Genomic DNA, 26,059 nt, shown 5'->3' with positions numbered 1-26,059 from the left:
GAATGTTTCAGGAGTTTCTCAAGGGTAAAAATGCTGAGAAAGGCTGAGCTAGATGATTCCAGGAAGCCTACATGCAATGTATTAGGGCAGGGGTAGTCAACCCGTGGTCCTCCAGATGTTCATGGACTACAATTCCCATGAGCCCCTGCCATAGTTTTCTGGCAGGGGCTCATGGGAATTGTAGTCCATGAACATCTGGAGGACCACGGGTTGACTACCCCTGTATTAGGGCATTTGCTGCCCCCCTCCCAAAAAATAAGGTGTGCAGCTTCTGAACGTGGAGGTTCCAGTTCCCAATTAAGATAGAGCCGTCTTCCAGAAATGTGCCCCGTTTCACTTGAAGCCCATCCAAACGCGTGGCTCGAATTGTTTCAGAGCGCTCTCTTTGAAGGCCCCCAAGCCGAAACGTTAGTGCTTCTAGAGCATTTCGCGCAGTTTTGTTCGCGTTTAATATCTCCCTCCAAAGAGGAATTAGTGCCGTTTTAAAAGCCTCTGTTGAAAGGAGCTTTGAACCTCGAATGATCATACCCTGGACGTGGTGCTGGTTTCTAAGTCACTACTGGATTTGCCTCTTGACTGCTCCCCTGCAGGCTGACGCAGCCCCCCTCTGAAAGGACTTAAAGACAAGCGGGTGTATTTCTTGCCACTGACATGATTGGACTAGTTTTGACACCGTACAGCCAAATCAGAGCAAGAGCGACATTTCCTGCCCTCGTTCTCAAGGGGGCAAATTTTGTTCCTTGGTTCTCCTTCATAATGATTGCCAAAAAAGGGGGGATTTATTTATTTCTCATGCGGCGTGTGTTGTGTAGCCAGGAAATGAGAACATTGTCTGGCATTTGGGCAAGGGACATTGGGAGGTGATTTGCCATTGACTTTCTTTGCGTCATGACCCCTTGTGCTCCTTGGAGGATCTCCCACCCCAATCCTTGGACTTTGGTTTGACCTAACTGGTGCACTGCACCCGTTGGACTTCTGTTTTGTTTGTACATTGTTTGTACTTCACCTGTTGAATTTTTGCAGACAGATTTATAAAACATATATGCTTATTGCATAGGGTTGCTCGATAACACTGTTCATCTTTTTTTTTTTTTGCACTTTTGGAGGCATTGTGATATGATATTTAGAGACACTCTTGCACAACAGCAGCACAGGGGCAGTGGATGGAGCCAACCTGTTTGTCCCGGCTTTCCCTCTCTTTGCATTTTTTTTTCAAAAATACATTCATTTCCTGTTATTCATAGTCCCCCTTTCTTGCTGGTGCTCAAGGTGGATTGTACCAAGCGAATCAATCCCATCAACCGAATGAGACATTCAATAAGCACCAAAATAGGATTTGGGCTGAGAACCAACGGGGAGTTTAAAAGCAGCACTGAAGCTAGGCAAGGGCGTTAATATAGCACATGAAATGATGCAGAATGACAATTGAATCCAACCCACAGCAAGCTCTAGATGGGACAGGCAACCGTCTCCAATAATGTACTCAAGTAACTTTGTGACGCCTTTCATACACTTTCAGGGCCCTGTTGCCTGCACAGAAAAGCCCTCTCAGCTAATTGGATGATTAGATTCATTAAGTGAATGCACAGAAGGCTCATGCGCCCAAGGCCACTGTAAGCAACTAACATGTGCTTAATGGGCTATCAAAGAGCAACCAACTTATGGTGATCCCAGCGAAGGGCTTTCAAGGCAAGTGAGAAGCAGAGGAGTTTCCCCCATGGCCTTCCTCTGCAGAATCGAACTTGGTGGTCTCCAACCCTGCATACAATAACCCCAGCAAGGGATCTCCCCACCATGAACTGACACTGCTTAAAGAAATCCCAACGAGGGGCTTCCAAGGCAAGTGAGAAGCAGAGGTGGTTGGCCAAAGCCTTCTTCTGCAGAGTCTTCCTTGGTGGTCTCCCAACCAAGAGCCAACCCTGCTTTACAGCAACCCCAGCAAGGGGCTTCCAAGGCAAGTGAGAAGCAGAGGTGGTTTCCCATGGCCTTCCTTCCTCTTCAGAGTCTTCCTTGGTGGTCTCCCAACTGAGAACCAAACCTGTTTACAGTAACCCCCACAAGGGACTTTCAAGAAAATTGAGAAACAAAGGTAGTTTGCCATTTCCTGCCTTTGCAGAGAACTTCCTCAGTGCTCTCCTATCCACGTCACAACCCTGCTTAACTTCGGAGGTCTTACAAGACTCAGCTAAAGCACGCCTCCTCCCCTCTTGTAAGCATCTCAGACTTCCTTCCTAAACAGAATTACACCCTTTGAAGTCCATCCGTTCCTTTGGGACCCTGTCCTTTGAATTCACCCTTGGGCTGACTGTATTTCAGGAAGACCTTTTTTCTCTTTCAAGAAAATAAAGGTGTGTGGGGGACGGGACCCTCTGGTGAATCCGTTCCAGATCTGGCGTTTTTTAATGAAGGACATTACTGGACAACGCTAATGGGCAGGGAACGATTTTTTAATTTTCTCAGGTAACGGAGATGAAATTTAAAATGCAAATGTTATTTTAAGTGCCTGCGATAATTATGAGCTTGGAAATGGGTCTTTATGCCTGCTTTCAAATGCCTGGAATGCCTGGAGGCTCTTGCTGCTGTACCCTATAGCACCAATTAGCTTTTAATTTATGCAGAGGCAGCAAGTGCCCTTGGAGACCCTGCCCTCGCCAACGACTTGAAGGAGTGCTTAGCTTTAAAAATTAACCACAACAGCTGCATCAGGGCTTTTCTGGTGATTCCAAAGGAAGCAGGCTAGTCTAGAGCCGGGAGAGAGAGAACGGCTGTGCTCAGCCCCAGTCAGAATCGGCTCCAGCGTTATGGACTTTCTCGGGAGGCGTCTGAGAAAGTCTCGGCTGTTTTCCAAGAGTTCTCACTCAGCTCATGTCATCGGGGCACACCTGTCCGCATCTTTCCACATTATAAAACCCATCTTGCAGCCACGATGACATTCTGCTGAAAACAGGACCTGATTGGCCCTGAGCGGGGGTCTGTTTCACCAGTAGGAGAAAGGCGGTCCAAGAGTTCTACCTAGCAACTGCTGATGAAACTGAACTGTCTTTTCCTGTTGGTGGACTATCCAACATTCTGAGAGAGGGCTCTTTGGTTGGGTGCTCTCCCCAGGTAACCTCCCTTTGCGGGGCTGCCTATGCAAGGCTGCATCCCAGCCCCTGGGGCCAGCCTTGTATTTAGGCCCCTACGCCGGAGGGAGCACCGAGGGAGTCCAGCTGGGCCCCTCAACAGAACTCCTGCTATATGTTCTTTGCTGAACAACAGTGATATACGTTTTAATAGTCGAACCTTGATGGCTCTTGATCTGAACGTATTTTATTAGTAGCGTTTTCCAGTCTGGTTCTTAGTCCCGTTCATTGGCTACCTTTCTGAATTTGTATCGATTGTTGCTAATACCGGTCCTGAATTGACAAATCGTGTTGTAAAATATTCATTCGAGTCAGTCCCTGGAATAATGGCTTTTTATTCGTTTTAAAACTTTCCTGTTTTGCCAAGTGGCTAATTTTTGAAACAGATACGTATTATGTTCTTCTCATAGTTTTTCCATTGAAGAAAATACTTTTGAGAAGGCTTAATTATCGCTCTGTGTTCTGGCATACTTTATTTTTGGAATTAAAGAAGACTTTGTCGACTGACTTAACTTGTGTAGCTCCTTTGTCAGCTTCTCCGGTTGGTTGTTCTTCTGGAGGCTGGCATCTCTAGCCCTGGGCCCAAATAATTCCTAGCATTTAGAGCAGGGGTAGTCAAACTGCGGCCCTCCAGATGTCCATGGACTACAATTCCCTGGAGCCCCTGCCAGCATTGCTGGCAGGGGCTCCTGGGAATTGTAGTCCATGGACATCTGGAGGGCCGCAGTTTGACTACCCCTGATTTAGAGAATCCTCTTTAAAACCCCAAGACTTTTCAGAGAATTCTCTGCAAAAAGCTCCAAAAGACCAGACTCCATCCCAAATGAGATGGGGGGGGGACATTTTGCCCATCTCTAAATTCTCTTTGTGAATGCTGAATGCTTCATAATGTGGAGGGCATCTTTGTCAATGCAAAACGAGTGGGGCACTCCTAAATAGAGTTATACCTCTCCTATGCCCCTTGATACCATGGAGTTGGAAGGCGGATAACTCTACTTGGGATGCCTCCGAAAGATTTGTTTATGGGAAGAACCAGTCAGGTTGTTGGCTGTTGTAAGAATAATTGCCTATTACCTTCCCTGATGCCTGCAGGGTTTAGGCTTTATAAGGTCGTATATTTGCTTGACGGAGTACAAAACTTTATGCCTCTGTCTATCTTGTCGATAGATTTGACCTACCAGCAGGACAATAAACAAACACGCTCAAATGCACACCAGAGATTAAAAGAACCGGTCTCCGTCTGCAGGGAATTGTCATTCTCAGGAAGGGATGACTAGGAGCAGTAGCTTGGTGTCGTGGTTAAGAGTGGTGGTTTCTAATCTGGAGAACCGGGTTTGATTCCCCGCTCCTCCTCCACATGCAGCCAACTGAGTGTCTTTGAGCTAGTCACCATCCTCTCAGAGCTCTCTCAGCCTTCCTTGCAGGGTGTCTGTGGCAGGGAGAGAAACGGTAGGCAATTGTCAGCTGCTTGTAGACTTGTTTCCAAGGGGATCTGATGCCCTCATCATTTTTACTGGTCAGGTTTATTTTCATTTCCAAATTTCAGGTCAAACGCTATATGTGGACAATGGGTACTAAAACTTAGGGGCCTCCTTTAGTGTTGAAAAGTGCCGTCCAGTTGCAGCTGACCTCTGGCGACCCAATTGGGTTTTCAAGGCGAGAGATAGACAGAGGTAGTCTGTCAATGCTAGCCTCTCTGGAGCAACTTTGGACTTCCCTGATGGTCTCCCATCCAATCACTAACCAGGACTGACCCGACTTAGCTTCTGAGCTCCGATGAGATCAGACTAGCCTGAGCCACCAAGTCATGGCAAAGGCCTGTTTACACGTTACAGAGTCCTTGTGTTGTTGGGCAGTGAGTGACATGAGGACCTTGTATTGGAATATGCCAGATCTACAGGGTGCATGATGGAACAGGATGTGAAGAGTGTCCTGCAGGGGGCATCGGTAGAGATGTGTATTTAGCATAGTTAGAATAGGAACCTTCTGATGCTTTGCAAATCCGGTGTCCTGATCGGCTCTTTGCACACTTCTTGCCTCCAAAACAGACAGAAAGAACTAGGGATGTACACTTTGGGCCACCTTGGCTGAAAAACCACAGAAGCATGGCTGCTTCGGAGACAGATCGCCCCGGGGTGGCCCAAGGTGCCAAATCCCATGATTAAACAGGTCCGAAGCGGGCCTTCCGAGGGTCGCTTTGGGGTGCCTCTGGCCACCTTGGAACACTTTGGGTGCTCCGAGGTGCTTCAGGTGCAGCCATTAAAGGAAAGGCAAGGGGTGCCCCTCTCACCCCCCCTCCTCCCCAATGCACCTGCCCACCCCCTCTGCTCCCTCGACCCCTGCATGGCTCACCCGGCAGTCAGCACACCTTGAAGATGCACCTGGAGGTCCTAGGCCTGGCAGTGTGCCTGCACAAGCCCTGTCCATGCCCACCCAAGGCCTTGATGGCCAGGTAAGAGCCTTCACTCTCACTGCTGCCACCACTCCTGCTCTTCTCACCTCGGCTCCACGTTTCATTAATGGGCTCCGAAGTGTCGCCTTGGAGGCAGCTTCCTCCGAAGCCGAGGCAGCCCGAGGCAGCTTCCTCGGAAAGCGAGGTGTTCCGGATCTCAAGGTAAATGCACAACCCTAGAAAGAACTAAGAAGAACAGAAGAGTGAGTTAGGTTTCTCTCCTCTCTGCTTTCTGCACAAAATTGTTTCTCTCCTAGATAAACCTTTTTGATTCTGTTAAACAGTCTGGTGCTTCACCCCTCTTTGCATGCCCTTTGCTTCTTGCGACCAGGGCATGCTGGGAAAATTAGCCGCCGCCTTCCCCCTCCACACTGGCCTAGCCACCTTAAAGTGCCCCGGGGAGCCACTAATGGCCGCGATTTGGAAATCGTATTACTTAGGTGGCTGCACATCGGTTTTGCGATCAGGACAACTGTTTCACTGGGTACTTGGAGAAGGTGTAAAGAGTGCTTTGGGTTGCAAGGACGAAAAGGCTCCCATGAGTCGGGGAGAGACAAAATAACTTTGCACTGAACGTCTGCCTCGAAGTTGTCATGCGGCCTCCGAATGAACGCAAGGACTTTGCAAGATATTAAAAGAGAGTGAGAGATGCCTTAAGTCACCCAATAGGTTTTAGGTTGGAATATGACACACCTGTAGTATGCACGATTCAACAGCATGTGGAGAACATCCTACAGAGGCCATCGGAAGAGGTGTATTTTACATAGTTAATTTAGGAACTACTATTTTTCAAACAATATCCTCTTGTATCCCCATTTGGCTCCCCTGATTTGGCTCCCCATTTCCCCTCCCCTGGTTGTTGCCAGAAGAACACAGTTACTCAGTTAGGACTATCTCTCGCCTCTCTTCCTTTACAAAGTTATTTCTAGTTTATTCTTTAAGCCAGGGTTTCCCAACCATGGTTCCAAGGTACCACATGGTACTGGGAAGGGCTCTCACTGATACTGAGGCATGGGATTTTTCAATATGGCAGCAAGGGAGAGCTCTCCCACTCTATGAGAAAAAAGGTTTAATTTTTTAAAAAATCCTACACTTGCTTGGGCAGGTTGGCCTGCCTCCTTCCAAAGTAGCCAGTGATGGGTGTGGAGGGGACGGGAAGAGGAGGGGCTCAATTGAACCATTTGTCACCCAAGGCTTCTCTCACTTCTGGGGGGCGTGGCCAGCTGACATCACTCCCTGGTACTTCGAAGCCTGAAAAATATTTCACCAGTACCTCCATAGTCATAAGGTTGAAAAGGGCTGCTTTAAGCAGCTGGCATTTTGCTCCTCCTTTATATATTTAAACTCTGCCAACATTTTGAGCCTGGGAAGGGGACTGAGCCCAGCTCTCCGAAATCTGTGCTCTGACCACTCCGCCATGCTGCTTGACACTTCCGTTGCTCAGCTTCCAGCTTCCCAGAGGTGAACAGGAGGAAATGAAATTAAAGCAGGGTATCCTCGTGACTCCGATACACTGGTTTTGTGACATCCCCATCTGTAAGCAAAGTTGACTCCGAAAGCTGCATTTCAGAGGGCTGTTTCCCTTTGTTTTCTCTGCCTGCCGCTCTCCTGTTTCCTTGAGCGGTTCAGGTGACCACCAGGGAAGTACCTGCCAAATAAATTATGTATAACTCTTGATCATCCCGGCGCCTGAAATATTAATTTCTTCACGCTGTAACATCAGCTGAAAAAGCGAAGCGCAGAGGCCGGCTTCACACGGCATCTCCCCACACCACGTCCTTTCCCCCCCCCCGCATGTTTTGATTAAAAATAAAGACAACCACCAAGCAAGGGTCTTGGATGGCTGTCTCAAATGTAGACCAGGCACATTAGGGTTTGTTTATTTTATTTCTTTCTTTTTCTATTTCTATACCGTCACTCGCAAGTAGTCGTCTCGTGGCGGTTCACAAACAAGCATTAAAACTGCAATATAAAATCCCCATTAAAAACCCCAACAACAAAATGTACAACGACAAAAAGATGCTATTTATGTTATTTATTTCTCTATCGTATGTGTAGTATAACCAGGAAATCCTAGGATTGTCTGGCAACCAGGCAAGAGGTGATTGGCCACTGCCTGCCTCTGTGCCATGACCCCTCATGTTCCTTGGAGGGGAACCCCATCCAAATACTAACCAAAGCTGACCCTGCTTAGCTTCCAAGACCTGAAAAGATCAGGCTTGCCTGAGCTACCAGTGGTGTAACTCAGTGCAAGGTAGCTTCACGTGTACACATTATTGGCCCCAGAATCCTAGGAGAAGAACAGTTATTTGTAAGTCCTAAAGCTTTTGCTCTCTTCAAATGAGTGCCTGTCTTAAATAAACAGAAGCTTATTCGCCCTTTTAAGAGCCCTGCCATGGTCAGAGTCCAAGTAGCTGAAGCAAGGATTATTCACCCCCAGGGTTTCTTAAGTATGAATAACAGAGGAGTCTGAATTTCTTTTGACCAAATGTCTTTCCCCAGTTTTCTCTCCCCTGCCAAGTTCTTCTGTTTCCAGCCTGAAACCCTGAATGTGTCAATTCCCAACTATTTTTAGTAAACCGGGACATGCTTAATCATTGTTGCGAGTGATCCAGATTTGTGGTTATACTCTGCTTCAAGAATGTCATGCCTGAAGGCCAGTGGCAAGGACAAGACTGCACCGCATGTGCCGATTCGAGCCCTGCCAAAGCACTGCCTTTCTCAAGGATGCTGCCATAGCTCAACAGAGAGGGAAACACAATACTTGACATGGGATACATGTAGGGAGACAAGTCAACCCCTTGGGGAGGAGGCCTATAGGTGTTGACCCTACCCCTACCTCATACGTGTTGACCTGTACTGTTTGCTTACTAGTGATATTGTTTGGATTTGCATTTTTAAAGGGTCGACTTTTTTGTCCGATTCCCCACTAAAATGTGCTTCTTCGGGTGCAGTCCCAAATCCCCACTCACTTGCCCTGCAGCAAAGGAACCTGCATAGTGCAGGGGGTTGGACTAGATGACCCATGAGGTCCCTTTCAACTTTATGATTCTATGATTCTATGAACCCCCAGAAAAAGATGTCATCTTTTCAAGTAGGGTGTAATGGTGTCTAGCTCAGGGCTGCCCAATGCAGAAATGAAAGCAATCGGGTTTTTCCCCATGCCCATCATTTTGAGTCTTTTGGAAATGCCACGTTCCTCATTGCTCTCCTCCCTCCTTGCTTACTTCCTCCCCTCCCTTCTTCTGTTCTCAAAAATTAACCTTTAAAGAAAAGGGTGGGCGGTGATCGTGTTCCATTGCTGTTTCTAAGTTTTTCATTTTAAAAAGCAGTCTTGTACAGCAGTGTTAAAATTTTGTAATGCTATAACCAGGTTTTTTTTTTAATTACATTCAGAACACTTTATGGCAGGGCTAGTCAAACTGTGGCCCTCCAGATGTCCATGGACTACAATGGTGGCAGGGGCTCATGGGAATTGTAGTCCATGGACATCTGGAGGGCCAAAGTTTGATTGCCCCTGCTTTAGGGGAAAGGGGGAGCTGATCAAGGGTGCAGAATGGTGTGATTAAGGGGCTCAAGGAAAATAGTGGCCTCCATTTGAAGGTCAGTCCCCCGCCCACATCAAGGTTGTTCTACCCACTCTGCACCTTCCAAAATTCTCCCCCTTCATCCATGGACACAGGTTCAATTTTCCCCTCCTTTTAAAATCCTTAATATTTTTTGACAAGCGGCATGAGTCTACTGACATGAGATTATCACTAGTCTCAGATCACTGAATTAAAAAATTTAAATGACAAGGGGGAAATTTAAGAGGAGCGGCACAAGATTTAGTCCCCTGCTGGTATTGACTTGAAAGGGGGATTAGAGAGGAGGAAAATGACAGCATCCCTAGTGCAAAAATATATATATTTCACTGACACATGCAAACAAAATAAATGGGGGATCATCAGCATGGAATGAAACTGACACGAGATGCAAAGAGGCAGAGAGACTGAGATGGGGCCTCTAAAATTTTGGAAACGTTTCTCCCATTTTGGCAGTCTCCAGGAGCCTCACATTAAAATCGCAGCTGAGCCGTATGGCCCTTCTGCAGACTGGGAAACTTAAGAATCACTTGGTATTGATCTGTTTGGAGGAGTCTGCACTCAGCACAGGTGAGGCTTTTAAAAAGTACCCAGATCACAACCGGTGTGCAGGCTCAGATGAAAGAACTGTGAAGAGGGACCCTGTGAAGAGGAACCCTTGCAGATGTGCAAGGAAGAGCAGGAATTTAGAAGAAGAAGAAGAGTTGGTTCTTATATGCCGTTTTTCCCTACCTGAAGGAGGCTCAAAGCCTTCCCTTCCTCTCCCCACAACAGACACCCTGTGAGGTGGGTGAGGCTGAGAGAGCCCTGATATCACTGCCCAGTCAGAACAGCTTTATCAGTGCTGTGAGGAGCCCAAGGTCACCCAGCTGGCTGCATGTGGGGGAGCGCAGAATCGAACCTGGCATGCCAGATTAGAAGTCCGCACTCCTAACCACTACACCAAACTGGCTAACATTAGGGAACTAGCGAAAATTAACTTCTATTATTAATTGTTATCGTTTTCTGCAGATGTATCGTTCATATGGGTCAATTGACTGAATAAACGTGCTATTACTAACATCAGGGAATTAAGCGAAAATACCATTCTTCTCCAATGAAGTCTTAATCAACGCAGAGTAGCATGGTATTAGAACTTACCTTGCTCTAGAGTCTATGCTGCTAGCAGCGCAGCCTAATATCGCATTAGACTTCTTAACAAAAAGGGTCAAACCTACATGAATGTGACTACATGCAGTCACGGATCACATATGGTGCAACTACTAGTTGTAAGAACTCTTATGAGTCCTGTGTTATGTCATGCACCGTTGGAGCACCAGGACCTGGCACGTGAGTCTCAGAGCATAGTATTCTGGGGCCGTGGCAAGCCATCCAGTGCTCCAGCTATTTTTTTTTTTTTGGCATCTTCCCTGTTTTTGTACAGCAGAAGAGAAGACACTCTTCCCTTCAGAACCAGGTTGGCCCAGAGGTCAACTGCATCATGAAAATATGCGATAGGCCATTAAAAAGGGGATTTGTTTGTCAAGGATTATTCAACTACTTGCAGAGTGGAAGCCAGCTGAGGAAGTCAGGGGACAAATAATTGACTACTTTCCGGGCCTTCTGTCTCTTGCCTGCAACATTGCTGCTATGAGCCCTTGACAGCATGGCCTTAATGAAATCCCCAATGAATTTCCCCATAGTCAAAAGGCTGAATCGGAAAAGTCTTTTCCCCTTTTCAGAAAATCACCACTCCAGACGGTGCCGTAGATCCTCCTCATTATCGTGTGCTTGCTTCAAACCCATCCCAAGGACCTGGGGCAGGCAACAAAGCAGGAGAACAAAATTAAGCCTGAGTTTCTGTAACGAGGAGCGTTTATGTGGTCCTTTGAAATGCCTGATGCGTTTCACGTGCGCGCAGATGTTCGAAAAGTAATCTGGATCCTTAGAAAGATGCATAATCATTGGCCTCATTTCTGCCCCAAGGCATGTTTTAGGCAGTTCACAATCCATAAAAGAGCAGCCGCTATAAAGCAACATGAAACACGGAACGATGGAACTGTAAAAGAAAAACCAGTATTAAACCGCACTGGAACCGTCAAGAGGAAAGCCGGGAAAAGCTATGCAGCTCCTTTTTTCTTTCCCGCTTTCACCCAACCTTGGCTGAGCATCTCCTCTTGCTGAAACACTTGCATCGAGCATCAATTATCATTTGCGTTGAAATCGGAGGTTGCTATTTTTTAAAATATATTTATTACATTTCTATCCTTCCCTACAGATTTTGTGGACCATTGAGAAACATTTGAAACATTCTACAGGCTGCGAGGAACCCCAGAAGTGGCAAGATCATGCAGAATATGGTTGGGATGGACTTCGGCCCTAATTCCCTCTCCCCCGCCCCCTCCCGCAGTAAGAAGCTTCCCGGGCCGCAAGCTTGCCGCCTGGGAAGTTTTTTACTGTGGGGGGGGGGCGGGCAGAGGGAACCGCGGCTTGGCACCAGGTTGGGGACCACTAGTATAGAGTATAGTTAATTCACTCTTAGCTTGGGCATTTTTTAGCCTGGTTCTAGAAATCTGTCTCACGTATATAGAAGACCAGGTACGTCATGTATAATTAGTTCACGCTTAGATTTGGCCTTTTGTAGCCTGGTTCTAGAAATCTGTCTTACGCATATAGAAGACCAGGTACATCATGTATAGTTAGTTCACTCTTAGCTTTGGCATTTTTTAGCCTGGTTCTAGAAATCTGTCTCATGTATATAGAAGGCCAGGTGTATCGAGCACAGTTCACCTTTAGCTTAGGCCTTTTTAAGCCTAGCTCATTGCACAAGGAGCCAGCATACCACTGGGGGTCCTGGAGCCTGAGAAGAGCTCCTAAAAGGGCTATGGCTGAAAAAGGGGTTGAGAATGACTGCTCTAGATGTTCCAAAGGGCCACAATCCTGACTTGCCCATAACCCTCTCTCACTTCTTAGGATGAGCGGTATCCTCCATCTGTGTTCCTTCTCCTCCCCACTTTTCCCCACGCATGAGCATTTAGCCTATTGCTCGTTAGCATCTCATCATGCCAGTTCATTATTTTTCTTCTTAAAAAAAAATCCCACAGAATAGAGAAGAAAAGGTTCATCAGTGTCGGGGAGGGAAGGGAGGGCCTGGAATGTACTCATTAACATTTTCCTCGGAAGGAAGGGAAAAAATCTCATTACGTTGATTAGGAGACATAAAACGGAGACGAGACAATTTGCCTGATGGATTCAGAAGCCCGCCACTGCCCTTGTTTTTGGGAAAGAAACAGGGATCAAGAGTTTGAACCCTGTCTGCAGAGAACTTCAGATCAGACCCAACTTTTACTGGAGGAAGGTGGAGGAAGGTGGAAGAAAACCAGAGCTGACAAATACAGTGTCTTAGTCAATCACTGAAGTGAGCAAATTGGATAGCCAGCTCTGGAGACTTTGGGGGTGGAGCCAGGAGTGGGCGGGATTTGTGGAGGGAAGGAACCTCAGTGGAGTGCAATACCATAGAGTCCACCCTCCAAATCAGCCATTTTCCCAGGGGAATTTATCTCTGTTGCCTGGAGATGAGCTGTAATTCCAGGGCATCCCAAGGTCTTACCCATCCCTGCTTCCCTGGGTTTCCAGCTGTGGGTTGAGAAATACCTTGTGACTTTGGGGGTGGAGCTAGGATTGGGCAGGATTTGGGGTGAGACATCAGTGGATTATAACCTTATGGAGTGTTCCCCCCCCCCCAAGCAACCATATTCTCTAGGGGGAACTAATCTCTGTCACCTGAAAATGAGCAAATGTTCTCTGGAAGAGCAAGCAAGGAATTGTATCACTTGGCCAGCTCTGGTCTTTGGGTGTAAAGGACTGAACTTGATTTCTGGGGCAAAATGGCAAGTGCCTCATTCTATCACAAGGATGGGGAGATTGACCCAGTTGGCATGGCTGCCTGTCTTTTCTCCTGCCCTTACCAGAATATGAATCAGATAAATGTATGTATGTCTAGTATCCTAAGCTCCAGACCTTCTGTTTCGGAGGCTTTGAACAATATACTATATTGTACCTTTGACTGATCGTGCCTGAATCGGTTCTCTCAGTGCCATTATCATAGTGCTGTCCCACTGGGAGGCTGGCAACCCTAAGAAGATGCCTTGACAATCAAGCTTGTAAGAAGAATCCAGATGTAGGCCATTACCACTATGATATATTTTACTTATTTTGATCATTACATCTCCTGTTTTTTTTTCTCCCTAATGAGAGAATCAAACTTGCAAGAGGAATTTGGAGCTAGGATCTAGGCCATCAGCTCCAAGGTATATTTTACTTATTTTGATTGTTACATCTCCTGTTTTTCTCCCTAATGGAAGAATGAAATTTATAAGAGGAATATGGATCTTATTTTACTTATTTTAACTGTTACATCTCCTGTTTTTCTCCCTAATGGGGACTCAGAGTAGCTTATGATAGCTTATTTTATTTGCTTGCTTGCTTGGTTGGCTGGCTGGCTGGCTAGCTGTTTAGTTGATTGGTTAATTGCTTGGTTGGTTGGTTATAATCCTTCTTTCTCAGCTTGGTGTAGTAGATAAGAGCAGCAGCTTCTAATCTGGCGAGCCAGGTTTGATTCCCCGTTCCTCCACATGCAGCCAGCTGGGTGACCTTGGGCTCGTCACAGTCCTGTTAGAGCTGTTCTCACAGAGCAGTAATGTCAGGGCTCTCTCAGCCCCACCTACCTCACAGGTTGTCTGATGTGGGGAGAGGAAGGGAAGGCTCATGGGAATTGTAGTCCATGGACATCTGGAGATACACAGTTTGGCCACCCCAGCTGGTCTAGGTTAGGATCCTTTGGAATCCTAGCACCCACCCATTTGGGAAACTTTTCTCAGGTCTTCAAGAAACCCTAGGGTTTTACGAAACCCCGGTTGAGAAAGTCTGCCTTAAACTGTCACATTAAGGGTCGCGGAATTGGCAATGGGTTATCTGCTCCATCCCATAAAATAAGGCCCAGGATAAGAATGGAAATGGTTTCTGATAGGTTTATCCCCACCCCCCTGCACTTTCAGGGGTTACCTCATTGCTGAGCACCTTCTAGCGACCCCCCTTCCCTGATAAAGATGAATGCCTAATGGCCGGGGGAAAAAAATAATCATTATCTTGAAGTGATGAGCCAGGAGGTCACTGAATTTGACAAGAGCAGGGAAAGCCATTTCCTGTGGTATCATTAGCTGCATTTCAGAAAACGGGCTTCATAATTGCTACGGTAATTGGACGCTGGATTTGCCTGCGAGAGCATGTCGGATATTTTTAAACTGACTTTGTAAGCCGAGGGGAGAGTTGCTGGTTTTAAAAAAGAAAGCTTGGTCAGGTGTCGGACCCCTGCTCTAGGGTCAAAGGCGAAGCAAGGTTGTCCTAACCACCTGATTCCCAGAAGAACCTACATGCTGGCGGTCCCTGGCCCAAAGAAAGCATGTCCAGCCTCAACCGGGACCAGGACCTTTTTGGCCATGGCCCCGACCTGGTCGAACGAGCTGGGAGTTGAGACCCAGGCCCTGATGCAACGACCTAAGTGCCACGGGGCCTACAAAACGGTGCTTTCCCGCCAGGCCTTCAGTTGAGGCCAGAACAAATGAGCACCCAATGAAATTGAACAACAGACCAATCGGTTTATCATACATTGACATTGCGGGTACATCCACCTTAAAATAAACTTATTCTTCAGGTTCCTCGTAGAGCAAACATGTTGTGTCTGCAGCAAATATGTTTTTACAGTGATCGTAACCGTCGTTTCAAAGCCGAGGGTGGTTCTTTTTCTTAAGTTGACCATCAGTAGCCAAGGCTGATGGCTTATCTGTGAAGTTTCACATTTCAGGCTCCCCGTCCCTGATGGTTGTTCTTCGATTTTATTAACTACTTTGTCTCAAAACTGTCGGGCTACTTTCCCTGCACCGTGCGGGAGGGCGATAAAACTTTGCATTTTGCATTTTCCCCGTTGGAAAGGGCCATTATCTTGTAATTTCCTCACCCATTAGCTTGCTGTAGACAAGCCTTTGATGTGGGTATAAAAGGCTCCATGTTCACATTTTGTTCGTAAGGCATGTCTGCATCCCCCTGCCATTAGTTTTAAAGGCTCAACGATCACATTTTCCATGCTTGAAGAGCAACTTTGGCCCCGAGGTGTGTTGTGTAATGTCGGGAGGAGGCGTTCTTGGTGTCCGATATATTTTATTGCGGTTTGCTTTATCGCCATGATTTTGTTCCCTGGAACTGATGCAGGGAATGACGAGGAAGTCGCAGATTCTCAAGTCAGCAAGAGAAAATCCGCCCCCAAATCTGACCGTTCCCCCCAAAATCTCCCCCCAAACCCCTCCCAAACTGGAAGAACCCTGGAAATTAATGTAACATGCTGATGTCAACCAGAACTGATGTGAGGGTTCTCGGGGGGGGGGGGTGATGTGCAGGTTTGGGGGCAAAATTCAGGATAATATGGGGGAAATTCTGTGTGGATTCTGCACTTATAGCCACTGTCCATTGCTGGTGTAGCCTGGTTGACATGGAGGTTTCTCCTTAAGGAATGATCAAATGCTTCCTATATAATCATTTTCCCCCCTATAGGTTTATATTTTGTTCAGAGGGTTCAGTTCTCTGCTGTTTCTTTTACAATTGGTTCCCTATTGGTATCTCCAGACCATTCTTTCTTTCTCATTATTTGCAGTGTATACAGTGCGCGTCGTTTGTGTACATAATGTCTGCACATAGACTCTGGCTAATCAATGCAAGGATGATGTTGAAAAATTCATTTTGCTGGGAGAAAAATTGGATTTGAGAGAGAGGAGGATGGGAGGCGAAAGCCACTAAAGAGTGATGGGTTTGATTAACATGAACAAGAAGCAACACAGAAATAGGGTTGGAGTCACCGGGGTGAGACATTAAAAAATTGTTTTTCTTCTCTGTAGGGTTGCCAATCCCCAGTTGGGGACAGGAGATCCCCCAGTTCAGAGCCTTAGGGGAAATTTCCAAACATTCAAGAAACCAGAAAGAAACCTGACATGCCCTGAAGTGACATAGGCCCATGGAGTGGTGGGGAATGCTTTGGTTTTTGGGCAAAACTCTGTTCTAAGAAGCTACCATAGAGTTTTGCCCCCAAACCAAAGCATCACCTCTGACATCTCTGACACCCTACATGACTTCCGGTTTCTTCCCTCTCATGTTTATTTCCGGTTTCTTCCCTTCACTCTCCCGGTAAGTTCACTCCCAATTCCCAACAGCTGGTCTGATGATAACCTTAATTTTCTGCATGATCCTATTCCTCAAAGGGACACCCATGGTAAGACCCAGGGGTCTGTTTGTATAGGCAATCCAGTTACGACAATCGGATACGTGAATTTCCTCGGGGAAAGCATGATGAACACCAAGGCTTCCCCCTTCTCCCTCTGTCCTCTGCAGGTGCAAGCAGATGTCCTACCCAGAGGACCTCCCCCAGATCTCGGTGGTCTTTATCTTTGTCAACGAGGCCCTGTCTGTCATCTTGCGCTCTGTGCACAGCGTGGTGAACCACACCCCGTCCCACTTGCTTAAAGAGATTATTCTGGTGGACGACAACAGTGACAATGGTGAGCCTGCGCAACAGCTGTTTGTTTGTTTGTTTGCTAGCTCTGTACGGAGTGTGCCTGTGTGTGTGTTTGTGTTTGCCGTCATTTGTCCCTAATGAGGGAAAGCTGTTGATTCAAAATGATTTGGATGCAACTGAGCCCGCCTTTACATACATTTCCCCTTAGTGGAGGCAACATGCTGACCATGCATTCTGCCATCGAATGAGGTCTCCTTTAGTTGTTTGCCCGTAGTTTGATTTCCTGCACATCATACCTGCAGGATTTCTGTTTTGAATGAAATGTGAAAGGCACTGAAGCCCTAGCCTTCACAAAATAAATGCATGGAAACGTTCTCTCCATGGAAGTCAATGGGTAGGTTGTACATTAGGGATGCCTCCATGAGCCTCCAGAGTGTAGAGATCAGTTCCCCTGGAGAAAATGATCCTTTGGAAGGTGAACTCTATGGCATCATAGCCTGCTGAGGTCCCTGTCCTCCTCAGACTCCATCCCCAAATCTCCTGGAGTTTCCCAATCGGGATCTGGCAACTCTTCTCTGTTTTTCCTACTAGTGGCCAGGAAGGGCTTGGCCACCCATATGTTCCTAGGATTTAGTGGGTCAAATTAGGCATCTTTGATGGTTTTATCAATATCTTGTAGGGTTGCCCAACTGTGCTCGAACAACTCCTAGAGACCTGTAGCCTGGAGAAGAAGCATCACTGATATGGTAATGTCACTTTATGGTGATTGGTCACCAGAGGTGATATTAAAACCACAAACATACTGTGGCACTCTAGGAATTCCCCTCAGTCTTTGTGGTCAAGACCATAAAGATTAGGTAAATTCCTAGAGCATCAGGGATGTGGTGGCTGGAAGTTATCCCTCTCCGTTTTCTCTTGCTGTGAGCACCAAGCAAGAGCCTGGGATAGCTGGCAAGGAGAGGAGCATGTCATGGCAAACAATTTGGTACCCCTCATATCATTCCAATTCCTCCATTGGATTCCCCCACCTCTCGGATACATGCAGGCTGATCTACTCTTAATTGACAGATCTTTTCAATATCCCTTCCATCCAAGAAAATATTTAGCCCTAGTTGGAGAGGCAGTGAAGGACATTGAAAAAGTTTTGTTTAACTTTAAAAGTCATATTTGGGGGGGGGGGGGTAATCTCTGGGGAGCTTTTCCAGTAGAGACCTCAAACTTGTCTGAGGGTGGTGCTGTTACACGATGATTTGCACAATGGCCAGCAGCAGGAACAGAGGATGCAAAATAAATAAAACTGGATTCCAACCCAGTCTGCTTGTCTCTTTGTGATGCAGTTGAATTGAAGTTTAATTTGGACCAGTATGTGCACAAGAGGTATCCAGGACTGGTGAAAATAGTGCGCAACAACAAACGAGAGGGCCTGATCCGAGCGAGAATCCAAGGCTGGAAAGCGGCAACGTCCCCGGTGGTTGGTTTTTTTGACGCTCACGTCGAGTTCAACATTGGCTGGTAAGTTGTGCATTGTTGGAAAGGGGTTGTCCCCATATCCCCCCTCCCAGTTATACAAACTAAACCCGATAGGATTGTTAACATTGAAGCTGGTACCTTTTGGCATCAGTTCCTTAGAAATATATGCGGAGTACAAAGGTGGAACTGGAACAACAACAAAAAATCAGAAACAGAATAATGGACAGAGTGGGAACACTCACAGAGGTGCAGTGGTATTGGTGGAATGCACTCTCCAATCATTTTTTGTGACCCCGTGGGGTTGAACAGAAGTTGTGAGCCACTTCTTACCTCTGCATAGAGACCCCGGACTTCTGTGCTGGTCTCCCCTCCAAGAACTAACCAGGGCTGACCGTGCTTAGCTTCTGAGATCTGATGAGATCAGCCTAGCCTGGACTACCCAGGACAGAGCCACCATGTACAAAACTCTAAAGAAATGGAATGGCCTATTCCCATTGTTGAAATTTTGCAAGGCCTCTCAGAGGTATTGCCAGAAGTCCTGAATTTGGACTTTGATTTGCTCCTGATCTTAGAGATGTATCAAGAGGGGTGATGATAGGATTGCCCACCCCCAGCAGGGGGTAGGTGAAGACCTCCTGGAATTACAACACTCATGGCGGCTTTGAAAGGCAAACAGCATGTTGTTGTACCTTACAAAGGCCCATCCCTAAACCTCATTTTCCCAGGCTCCACCCTCAAATCACCAAGTACTTTTCAAACCTGAAGCTGGCAACTCGAGATGTTAGGGTTTGTTTCAGTGGACCCACCAAAGCTGCAGAAGCTTCTCTCAAATTTATTCTCATGGGGCTTCCAGGACCATTAGTGCTGCCGGTGAGGGATGAGGGAGGAGCTTTCAGGTGCCAATAACACCCGGAAGTGACATTGGCTTTTGGGCAAAACTCTATGGTAGAATTTGCTTCTAACCATAGAGTTTTGCCCAAACATCAGAGTATCACACACACACACTGAGGACCTCGATGTGCCAATTCCCCTTCCGGTTAATGTCAGCACACTTTGGTAAAACATGGCATTATTCTCATTTAGGGTAAGTTGGCGGGGGGGGGGTGAGGTATCTATGGAAACCAGGGAACTCCTCCCAAGACCAGTGAACAATTCTAGCTCAGCACGACCCGGTTGCCTTTGCTTGTCAAGAAACTGCTTCTAACTATTCTGTTGGGGCACATTGGCTCCCCATGACTGTGGTTTGAGCATATTATGGTGTTTTTATGTGCCTTGGGGGGCTGTGGCATTAGCCTCAATGTTGTCTGGTGCTAAATTAAGCCACAGTGGTGAACAAATGGCTGTATGGACAGGAATACCTAGTTGAACAAATCAAATCGCTAGGGCATTGACCCAGGAGGATCTTACAACTAAAAATGGGCAAGGAGCTTAATCAGATGAAACCGAGAGACAAGAATCAGACATGTATTTATTTTTTCGAGGCAGGTCAGGAGGCAAAGAAAATCCAAGTCTCCCTCCAGGTCTCCTCTTAGCTCAATGCATATCTGTCTCCCTTGGAGTCCAGACTTATTTATCAGAGGGCTGTCGCCCAATTAAAGAAGTCAATTAATTACATGAGTTTTAATAGAGTAATTAGCTGATTAAATCTGCACGGATTGCCCTATTAAAATCAAATATCACTGAAGGGGGGAAAAAAGTAACATTATTTTCATTAGCGTGAATGATTGGCGCATCTCTAGCAACAGAAGAGAGGTGATTTCCTGCTCCAGAGAGGAAAGTCTTCTGCAGGTTGTCCCTGTTCAAAATGCTTCTGCTTCCCAAAGGAAATGACGTCCATGGCGGGGAGCTTCTGTGTTGTGGTACTACGGTTCTGATATGAGAACAGAAAGAAGCTCTCGGCCAAGCATTGACTGTCAAAACCGAAAAGGTTGTCTCGGTTCCAGCCAAGAGAGCGAAATAACTCAGAAGTCGCCGTGGCCTTCTGAAGGCGAAAACTATCAAGTCTAAAGATCGCCAGGCATCCATCTCTTTAAAGTCGAAGGTTGTCAGGGTGGTGTGTATCCATCAGGTGCCCAGCCACTCTGCTTTCTTGAAGGTGATGCATTAAACCATTTTGATACCCCCAAGCTTTGGATGGCTGAACGGATCTTAGCACTCTTGGACATGCATCTTCCTGGTAAAACATAGAATCCTAGAGTGGGAAGGGACCCTACTGGCCATCTAATACAGCCCTTGCTCAATGCAGGCTCTGCCTCAAGCATCCAGGAGAAGGATCTGTCCAGGCTCTGCTTATAGAATCATAGAGAGGGAAGGGACCCTACTGGCCATCTAATACACCCCTTGCTCAATGCAAGCTCTGCCTCAAGCATCCAGGATAAGGATCTGTCCAGCCTCTGCTTATAGAATCCTAGAATCCTAGAGTGGGAAGGGACCCTACTGGCCATCTAGTCCAGCCCCTGCTCAAGGCAGGATCAGCCTCAGGCATCCAGGATAACTATCTGTCCAGCCGCTGCTTGAAGACCGCCAGTGTGGGGGAGCTCCCCACCGCCTTTGGAAGCCCCTTCCACTGCTGAACTATTCTGACTGAATTTTCCCCTCTCCTCTCCTCTCGACTAAACGGGTATTTTGGAGGATGGACTTTAAAGAGATGGATGCCTGCCTATCCATGTTCTCCAGGGGAACTGATCTCTGTCGCCCGGACATGAGCTATAATTCCAGGGGATCCCCAGCTCCCGCCTGGCATCCCTGCATGGTGGGCAGGAAGGGTAGCCTTAGGATTCCACTTTGGGAACTCCCTTCCCCGGGACCTCTAAAATCTGGAACTGGGCCGAACGGGACCACAGTTGGCATTTCAGAAGCAACCAGCCTCGAAGAATCAGAGTTGCAGAAAGACTTGTTCCTGACGGCCCAGAGCTCACCAGGGTCAGAATTTTTTGTATCACTGCCGAAAACGTAAGCAACGTTTGTGAAACGCGATGAGGGAAGCTCCGCTTGCACCGGGGTTTCCTGCCATCGTAAACACAACCCTGCTTAGCGTCTTTATGGTGTCCCTGCTCTTTATTGGAATGTTTACTGCATTTTTAAAAGTTTTACAATAAGGAGATCAAAGCAAGTACGGGCGTGATTCATTTGCCTTCTGGGCGTCAGTTCTGTTCTGCCTTTCTCAGTTTCCTTCTCCCCCCAGGTTCCCGTCCCTTCCCCATTCCTTGTACCCTGAAATCAAGAGCCTGTTCGGGTCATCAGTTTTGGAGCATGTGTAGCAGAAATGTGTGCTGCCAGCCTTCCAGGGGGAGGAATGGAGAATTCCTGCAATTGCAACAGATATTCAGAAAACAGAGATCAGTTTCCCTGAAGAAAACAGCTGCTTTCCCTCCCTAAACCCCAGGAATTTTCCAGTCTGGAGTTGGCAACCATGCCAGAAGAAGAAGAAGAAGAAGAAGAAGAAGAAGAAGAAGAAGAAGGAGAAGAAGGAGAAGAAGAAGAAGAAGAAGAAGAAGAAGAAGAAGAAGAAGAAGAAGAAGAGGCTTTTATACTCCACTGTTCTCTGCCCAATGGAGTCTCCAAGCAGTTTACAATCCCCTTCCCCCCCCCCTCCCCACAACAGGCACCCTGTGAGGTAGGTGAGGTTGAGAGAGCTCTGAGATACTGCTCTGTGAGAACAGCTTCTAATAGGACTGTGACTAGCCCAAAGCCGTCTCTGACCAAGACGTGGTGTAAGCTCGAATGAAGGGACTTATTTAAGCAGCTCCTATTGAGATGTGTTAGGTAGGTAGGAAGACAGATGGACAGGCAGACAGATAGATGAGCCTGTGTCCATGCACCTATCAGGGATGCCAGCCTCCAGGTGGGACCTGGGGATCCCCTGGAATTACAGCTCATCTCCAGAGTATGGAGATAAGTTCCTCTGGAGAAAATGTCCAGAGGAGACCTCTGTGACATTGTATCTGAGGATAGCGGAGGGCATCTTGCCCAGTGACACCCTCCCCTGATCATTTGGATTGTTTCCTCACAACAGCAGGACAGAAAAGAAGGATTCCTCAGCTAATTTTCTCACTCACACTGTGTTTGCTCCCCTGGATTTCAGGAGATTTGGGGAACGGGTGCCAATTCAGACATTTACTATTTACTGCTCAAAGGCTTTCCAAAGTGAAGTTTGACGTTCTTGTCTTCCATTAACCCAGCGTCTGAAATTCACGGGGGCGTGAGGTGAAAACAAGAGAAGGGCAGCTTGATTTATGGGGCGATCGATACCTGACCTTGAAACGGTGCTGAGGCCGTTCTGCATTGACGCTTTTATTATCCTCCCCCGATATGATGCTGTCGTTTGAAATCTGGTCTGCGGCTTGCGTCTTTCCTCCCCCCCATCCAGAGCTGAAATTAATAGCGGTGAACAGTCTGACATCTCAAAGTACTTAATCAGGGGGCTCCAGCCTCTTTGAGCTGGTGGGTGGGCACATTTGGAATTTTGAGGCGGCACGGTGGGTGCCGCAACAAAATGGCCGCCACAAAATGGCTTCTGCAGAAGGCGGAGCTGGCCACAGAATGATTGCCGCAGCTTAACGTCACCAACGCAGTGTAGATTTTGGCAGCTGCTGCCAAAGCAACATTAAAAAAAAATTCTGCACAGCCAATCAAATCTCCAATAGTCAATCAGAAATCTTGCTGAGCAAAAGTCCTGCCTGTCCCCACCCACTTCCAAAACAATACTGGGTAGGAGCCAGAAAAGCTTTTTGTGGGCACTGTGAAGCATATTAGCACCACACTGGGGATCCCTGTGCTTAAGATAGTGCTCTTCTTCCCACACACCTCGTTGACCCTGATTCATACATCACGAAACACACAGGTTGGGTCTGAGGCCTCCACCCTGCGCGTGAGTTAAGCAGTTCCCCCTCCATTCTTGAGTGACCAGGTCAGATCATGAGGGTCACATGTGAGGAGACAGAGCTTGAGTCTTTGGTCTCCTATGGCATTTTGCCAACTTGACATAGTTGGGAGGGTACCATTTGTCCCACTGGAGAAAGAAGCAGCAGCTATATTATTGTCCCCCACTTTTCACTACCCAAGGACTCTCAGTGTGTCTTACAAACACCCTTCTCTTCCTCTCCCCATAACAGGCACCCTAGGAGATAGGGGAGGCTGAGAGAGCTCTGAGAGAACTGTGACTGGCCCAAGGTCACCTAGCTTGTTGCATGTGGAGGAGGAGTGAGGAATCAACCCTGGGTCTCCAGATTAGAGGCCACTGCTCTTAACCATGACACTGTGCTGGCTCTCAGTGAAAGCTGGGTGAAAGCTCCTGAATTTTACAAAAATATTTAAATGCGGCCATGGTGAGGAGGTATCATTCAGATGTGATCCCAGTATTGGAGAAGAATGGGTTAATCATCCCCACCACCCACTGAGAGCCAGTTTGGTGTAGTGGTTAGGAGTGCGGACTTCTAATCTGGCATGCCAGGTTCGATTCTGCGCTCCCCCACATGCAGCCAGCTGGGTGAGCTTGGGCTAGTCACAGCCCTGATCAAGCTGTTCTGACCGAGCAGGAATATCAGGGCTCTCTCAGCCTCCCCTCCCTCACAGGGTGTCTGTTGTGGGGAGAGGAATGGGAAGGTGACTGTAAGCCGCTTTGAGCCTCCTTTGGGTAGAGAAAAGCGGCATATAAGAACCAACTCTTCTTCTTCTTCTTCACTCTTTTCCAATCTCAGTTACCAAAATCCTGGAGCAGCTTGGATTTTTGGATTTGTTGTCCCTTATTTTTTGGCCCTTTAAACCCCCACCTTGAGATGGCTTTTCCCTTGTGCAAATAAGAACCCGTGATTTTCAAAAACAAAACAAAAAGCATGTCCCGTTTTCTGTTTCCCCACGCTGAATTTCCCCTGCAAAACTGTACGCATTTTTCAGCATTATTTTGGCATCAATAAATCAGCATTATATACGCATTATGCATATAATGACACGTGCAATCTGTAAAAGGCATGCAATGTGTAACAGCCATATGACCTGAATGCATAATACAAACCCCTCTACAGAACTAATGGCAAGAAGCGGAGAACTCAGATAATTGACTAAAACAGGAAGATATGCGCAACAAAATATGAAACGGGAGATATTTGCACTTCCTCAAAGCTGCAATGAGGCCCACAGAAGAAAATATGCATAGATATGCATATATAGAAGCTATTTTTTCCTGCCCCGCTTTTCACCCTTGAGACATCCCAATCACATACCTTTCCTCTCCCCACAGCAGACACCCTGTGACGTAGGTGTGGCAGAGAGAGCTCTAAGAGAACTGCTCTGTGAGAACAGTTCTATGAGAACTGGGGATGACCCAGCTGGCTACATGTGTTGGACGAGTGGGGAATCAAACCCAGTGATCCGGATTTGAGTCATGACAGGGGCTCATGGGAATTGTAGTCCATGAACATCTGGAGAGCCACAATTTGGCCACCCCTCCACCATGCCAGCTACAGGAGGTGGCCTCTTATAATTTACCCTCGTGGTAAACTTTTAGTTCTCAGTGAACAGCCGGCAACTTCTCAACCGGATTCCGGAGCACCTGGGGTTGAGGAACGTGATTCCGGAGCAGTCACGGGTCCATAGGTTCCTCAGCCTTTCCCTCATTCTTCCTCCATCTGCTTTCCGCCCTCCCTTCTGCGATCCATTACCTCAGGGGTAGTCAAACTGCGGCCCTCCAGATGTCCATGGACTACAATTCCCAGGAGCCCCCTGCCAGCGTTCGCTGGCAGGGGGCTCCTGGGAATTGTAGTCCATGGACATCTGGAGGGCCGCAGTTTTGACTACCCCTGCATTACCTCATCCTTAACATTGCCTGTCATTTGGGATCTCTTTGTTGGCTTAATGGAATCCATGTTTCGGTTGCCAAAATCTGTAGTGGAATTACTTAGCCGGATTAAGAGAGGCAGGCTCTGAACGTGCCGGGGGGTGTTCAACCCCCCCCCCCTGGGGAGACGCCAACAAAGTAGACTTCAACTATTCACATACCTAAACAGCCTGGAGTGTTCAATGAAGCGTCCTCATTATTTTTCGACGGTGCAGAAAAGACCCATTCGTGTTTGGCAGGCGAACAGCTGATCTTTGACTCTGCAGCAAGCGCGCTCGGGCACATTGCCTCGGCTCTGGCTGGCTGGCCGGCGGGCCGTACGTGGCCAGGCCTCAAAGGACACCCAGGAACATGGAGAGAGACGTCAGGTGGAACAGACGGGGGACCGAATCTCTTCTCTGGACGTATAGATTTGCGAGGGGGGGGGAGGAGGGTCAGGCTTTGCTTTCAGCACTTGCAAGACGTACCCAAGAGCTCCAACTGAGGAAATGACACTAAGACTCTCTGATAAAATGGTGATAATTAAATGCAGGGGTAGTCAACCTGTGGACCTCCAGATGTCCATGGACTACAATTCCCATGAGCTGTGGACACGCCCTCCTGGGGTCCCCCCCCCTTCCCACCCCCTCCAGCAAACGCTGGCAGGGGCTTATGGGAATTGTAGTTCATGGACATCTGGAGGACCACAGGTTGACTACCTCTGATTAAATGGACAATGAGGAAAACTGACAGAAAGTGGATGCCTTTGAATTGAGGTGCCGGAGGAGAGTTTTACGGGGACCACCAAAAAGACAAATAAGTGAGTTCAAGTCTGCACTCTCCCTAGAACAGGGGTGGCCATACTGTGGCTCTCCAGATCTCCATGGACTACAACTCCCATGAGCCTTTGCCAGCATGATGTCGTCCATGGGCACCTGGAGAGCCACAGTTTGACCCCCCCTGCCCTAGAAGGTAAGATGCCTAACCTGAGGCTATTTGCAAAACCTGAACAACTTTAGGAGGTTGTTCAGTCCTAGGACAGACAGACAAGCCGGTTGGAGGAGGAGGCCCTCGGGG

General features: G+C 47.5%; 1 protein-coding gene across 3 annotated transcripts in view; it reads left to right on the top strand.

The window, feature by feature from the left end:
• Positions 1-26,059, top strand: part of GALNT9 (polypeptide N-acetylgalactosaminyltransferase 9) — a 413,877-nt gene that overhangs the window by 326,666 nt on the left and 61,152 nt on the right. For all 3 annotated transcript variants that reach the window (XM_077308381.1, XM_077308382.1, XM_077308383.1), the window contains exons 3-4: positions 16,575-16,741; positions 18,036-18,210. In XM_077308381.1, coding sequence (XP_077164496.1) covers positions 16,575-16,741; positions 18,036-18,210 — 342 coding nt within the window. The remainder of the gene's footprint in view (positions 1-16,574; positions 16,742-18,035; positions 18,211-26,059) is intronic.

This window comes from Paroedura picta, chromosome 13 (assembly GCF_049243985.1).
Source record: "Paroedura picta isolate Pp20150507F chromosome 13, Ppicta_v3.0, whole genome shotgun sequence".
Lineage (NCBI taxonomy): Eukaryota > Metazoa > Chordata > Lepidosauria > Squamata > Gekkonidae > Paroedura > Paroedura picta.
The sequence above is the reverse complement of the archived record's forward strand: the minus strand, read 5'-3'. Positions and strand labels throughout refer to the sequence as shown.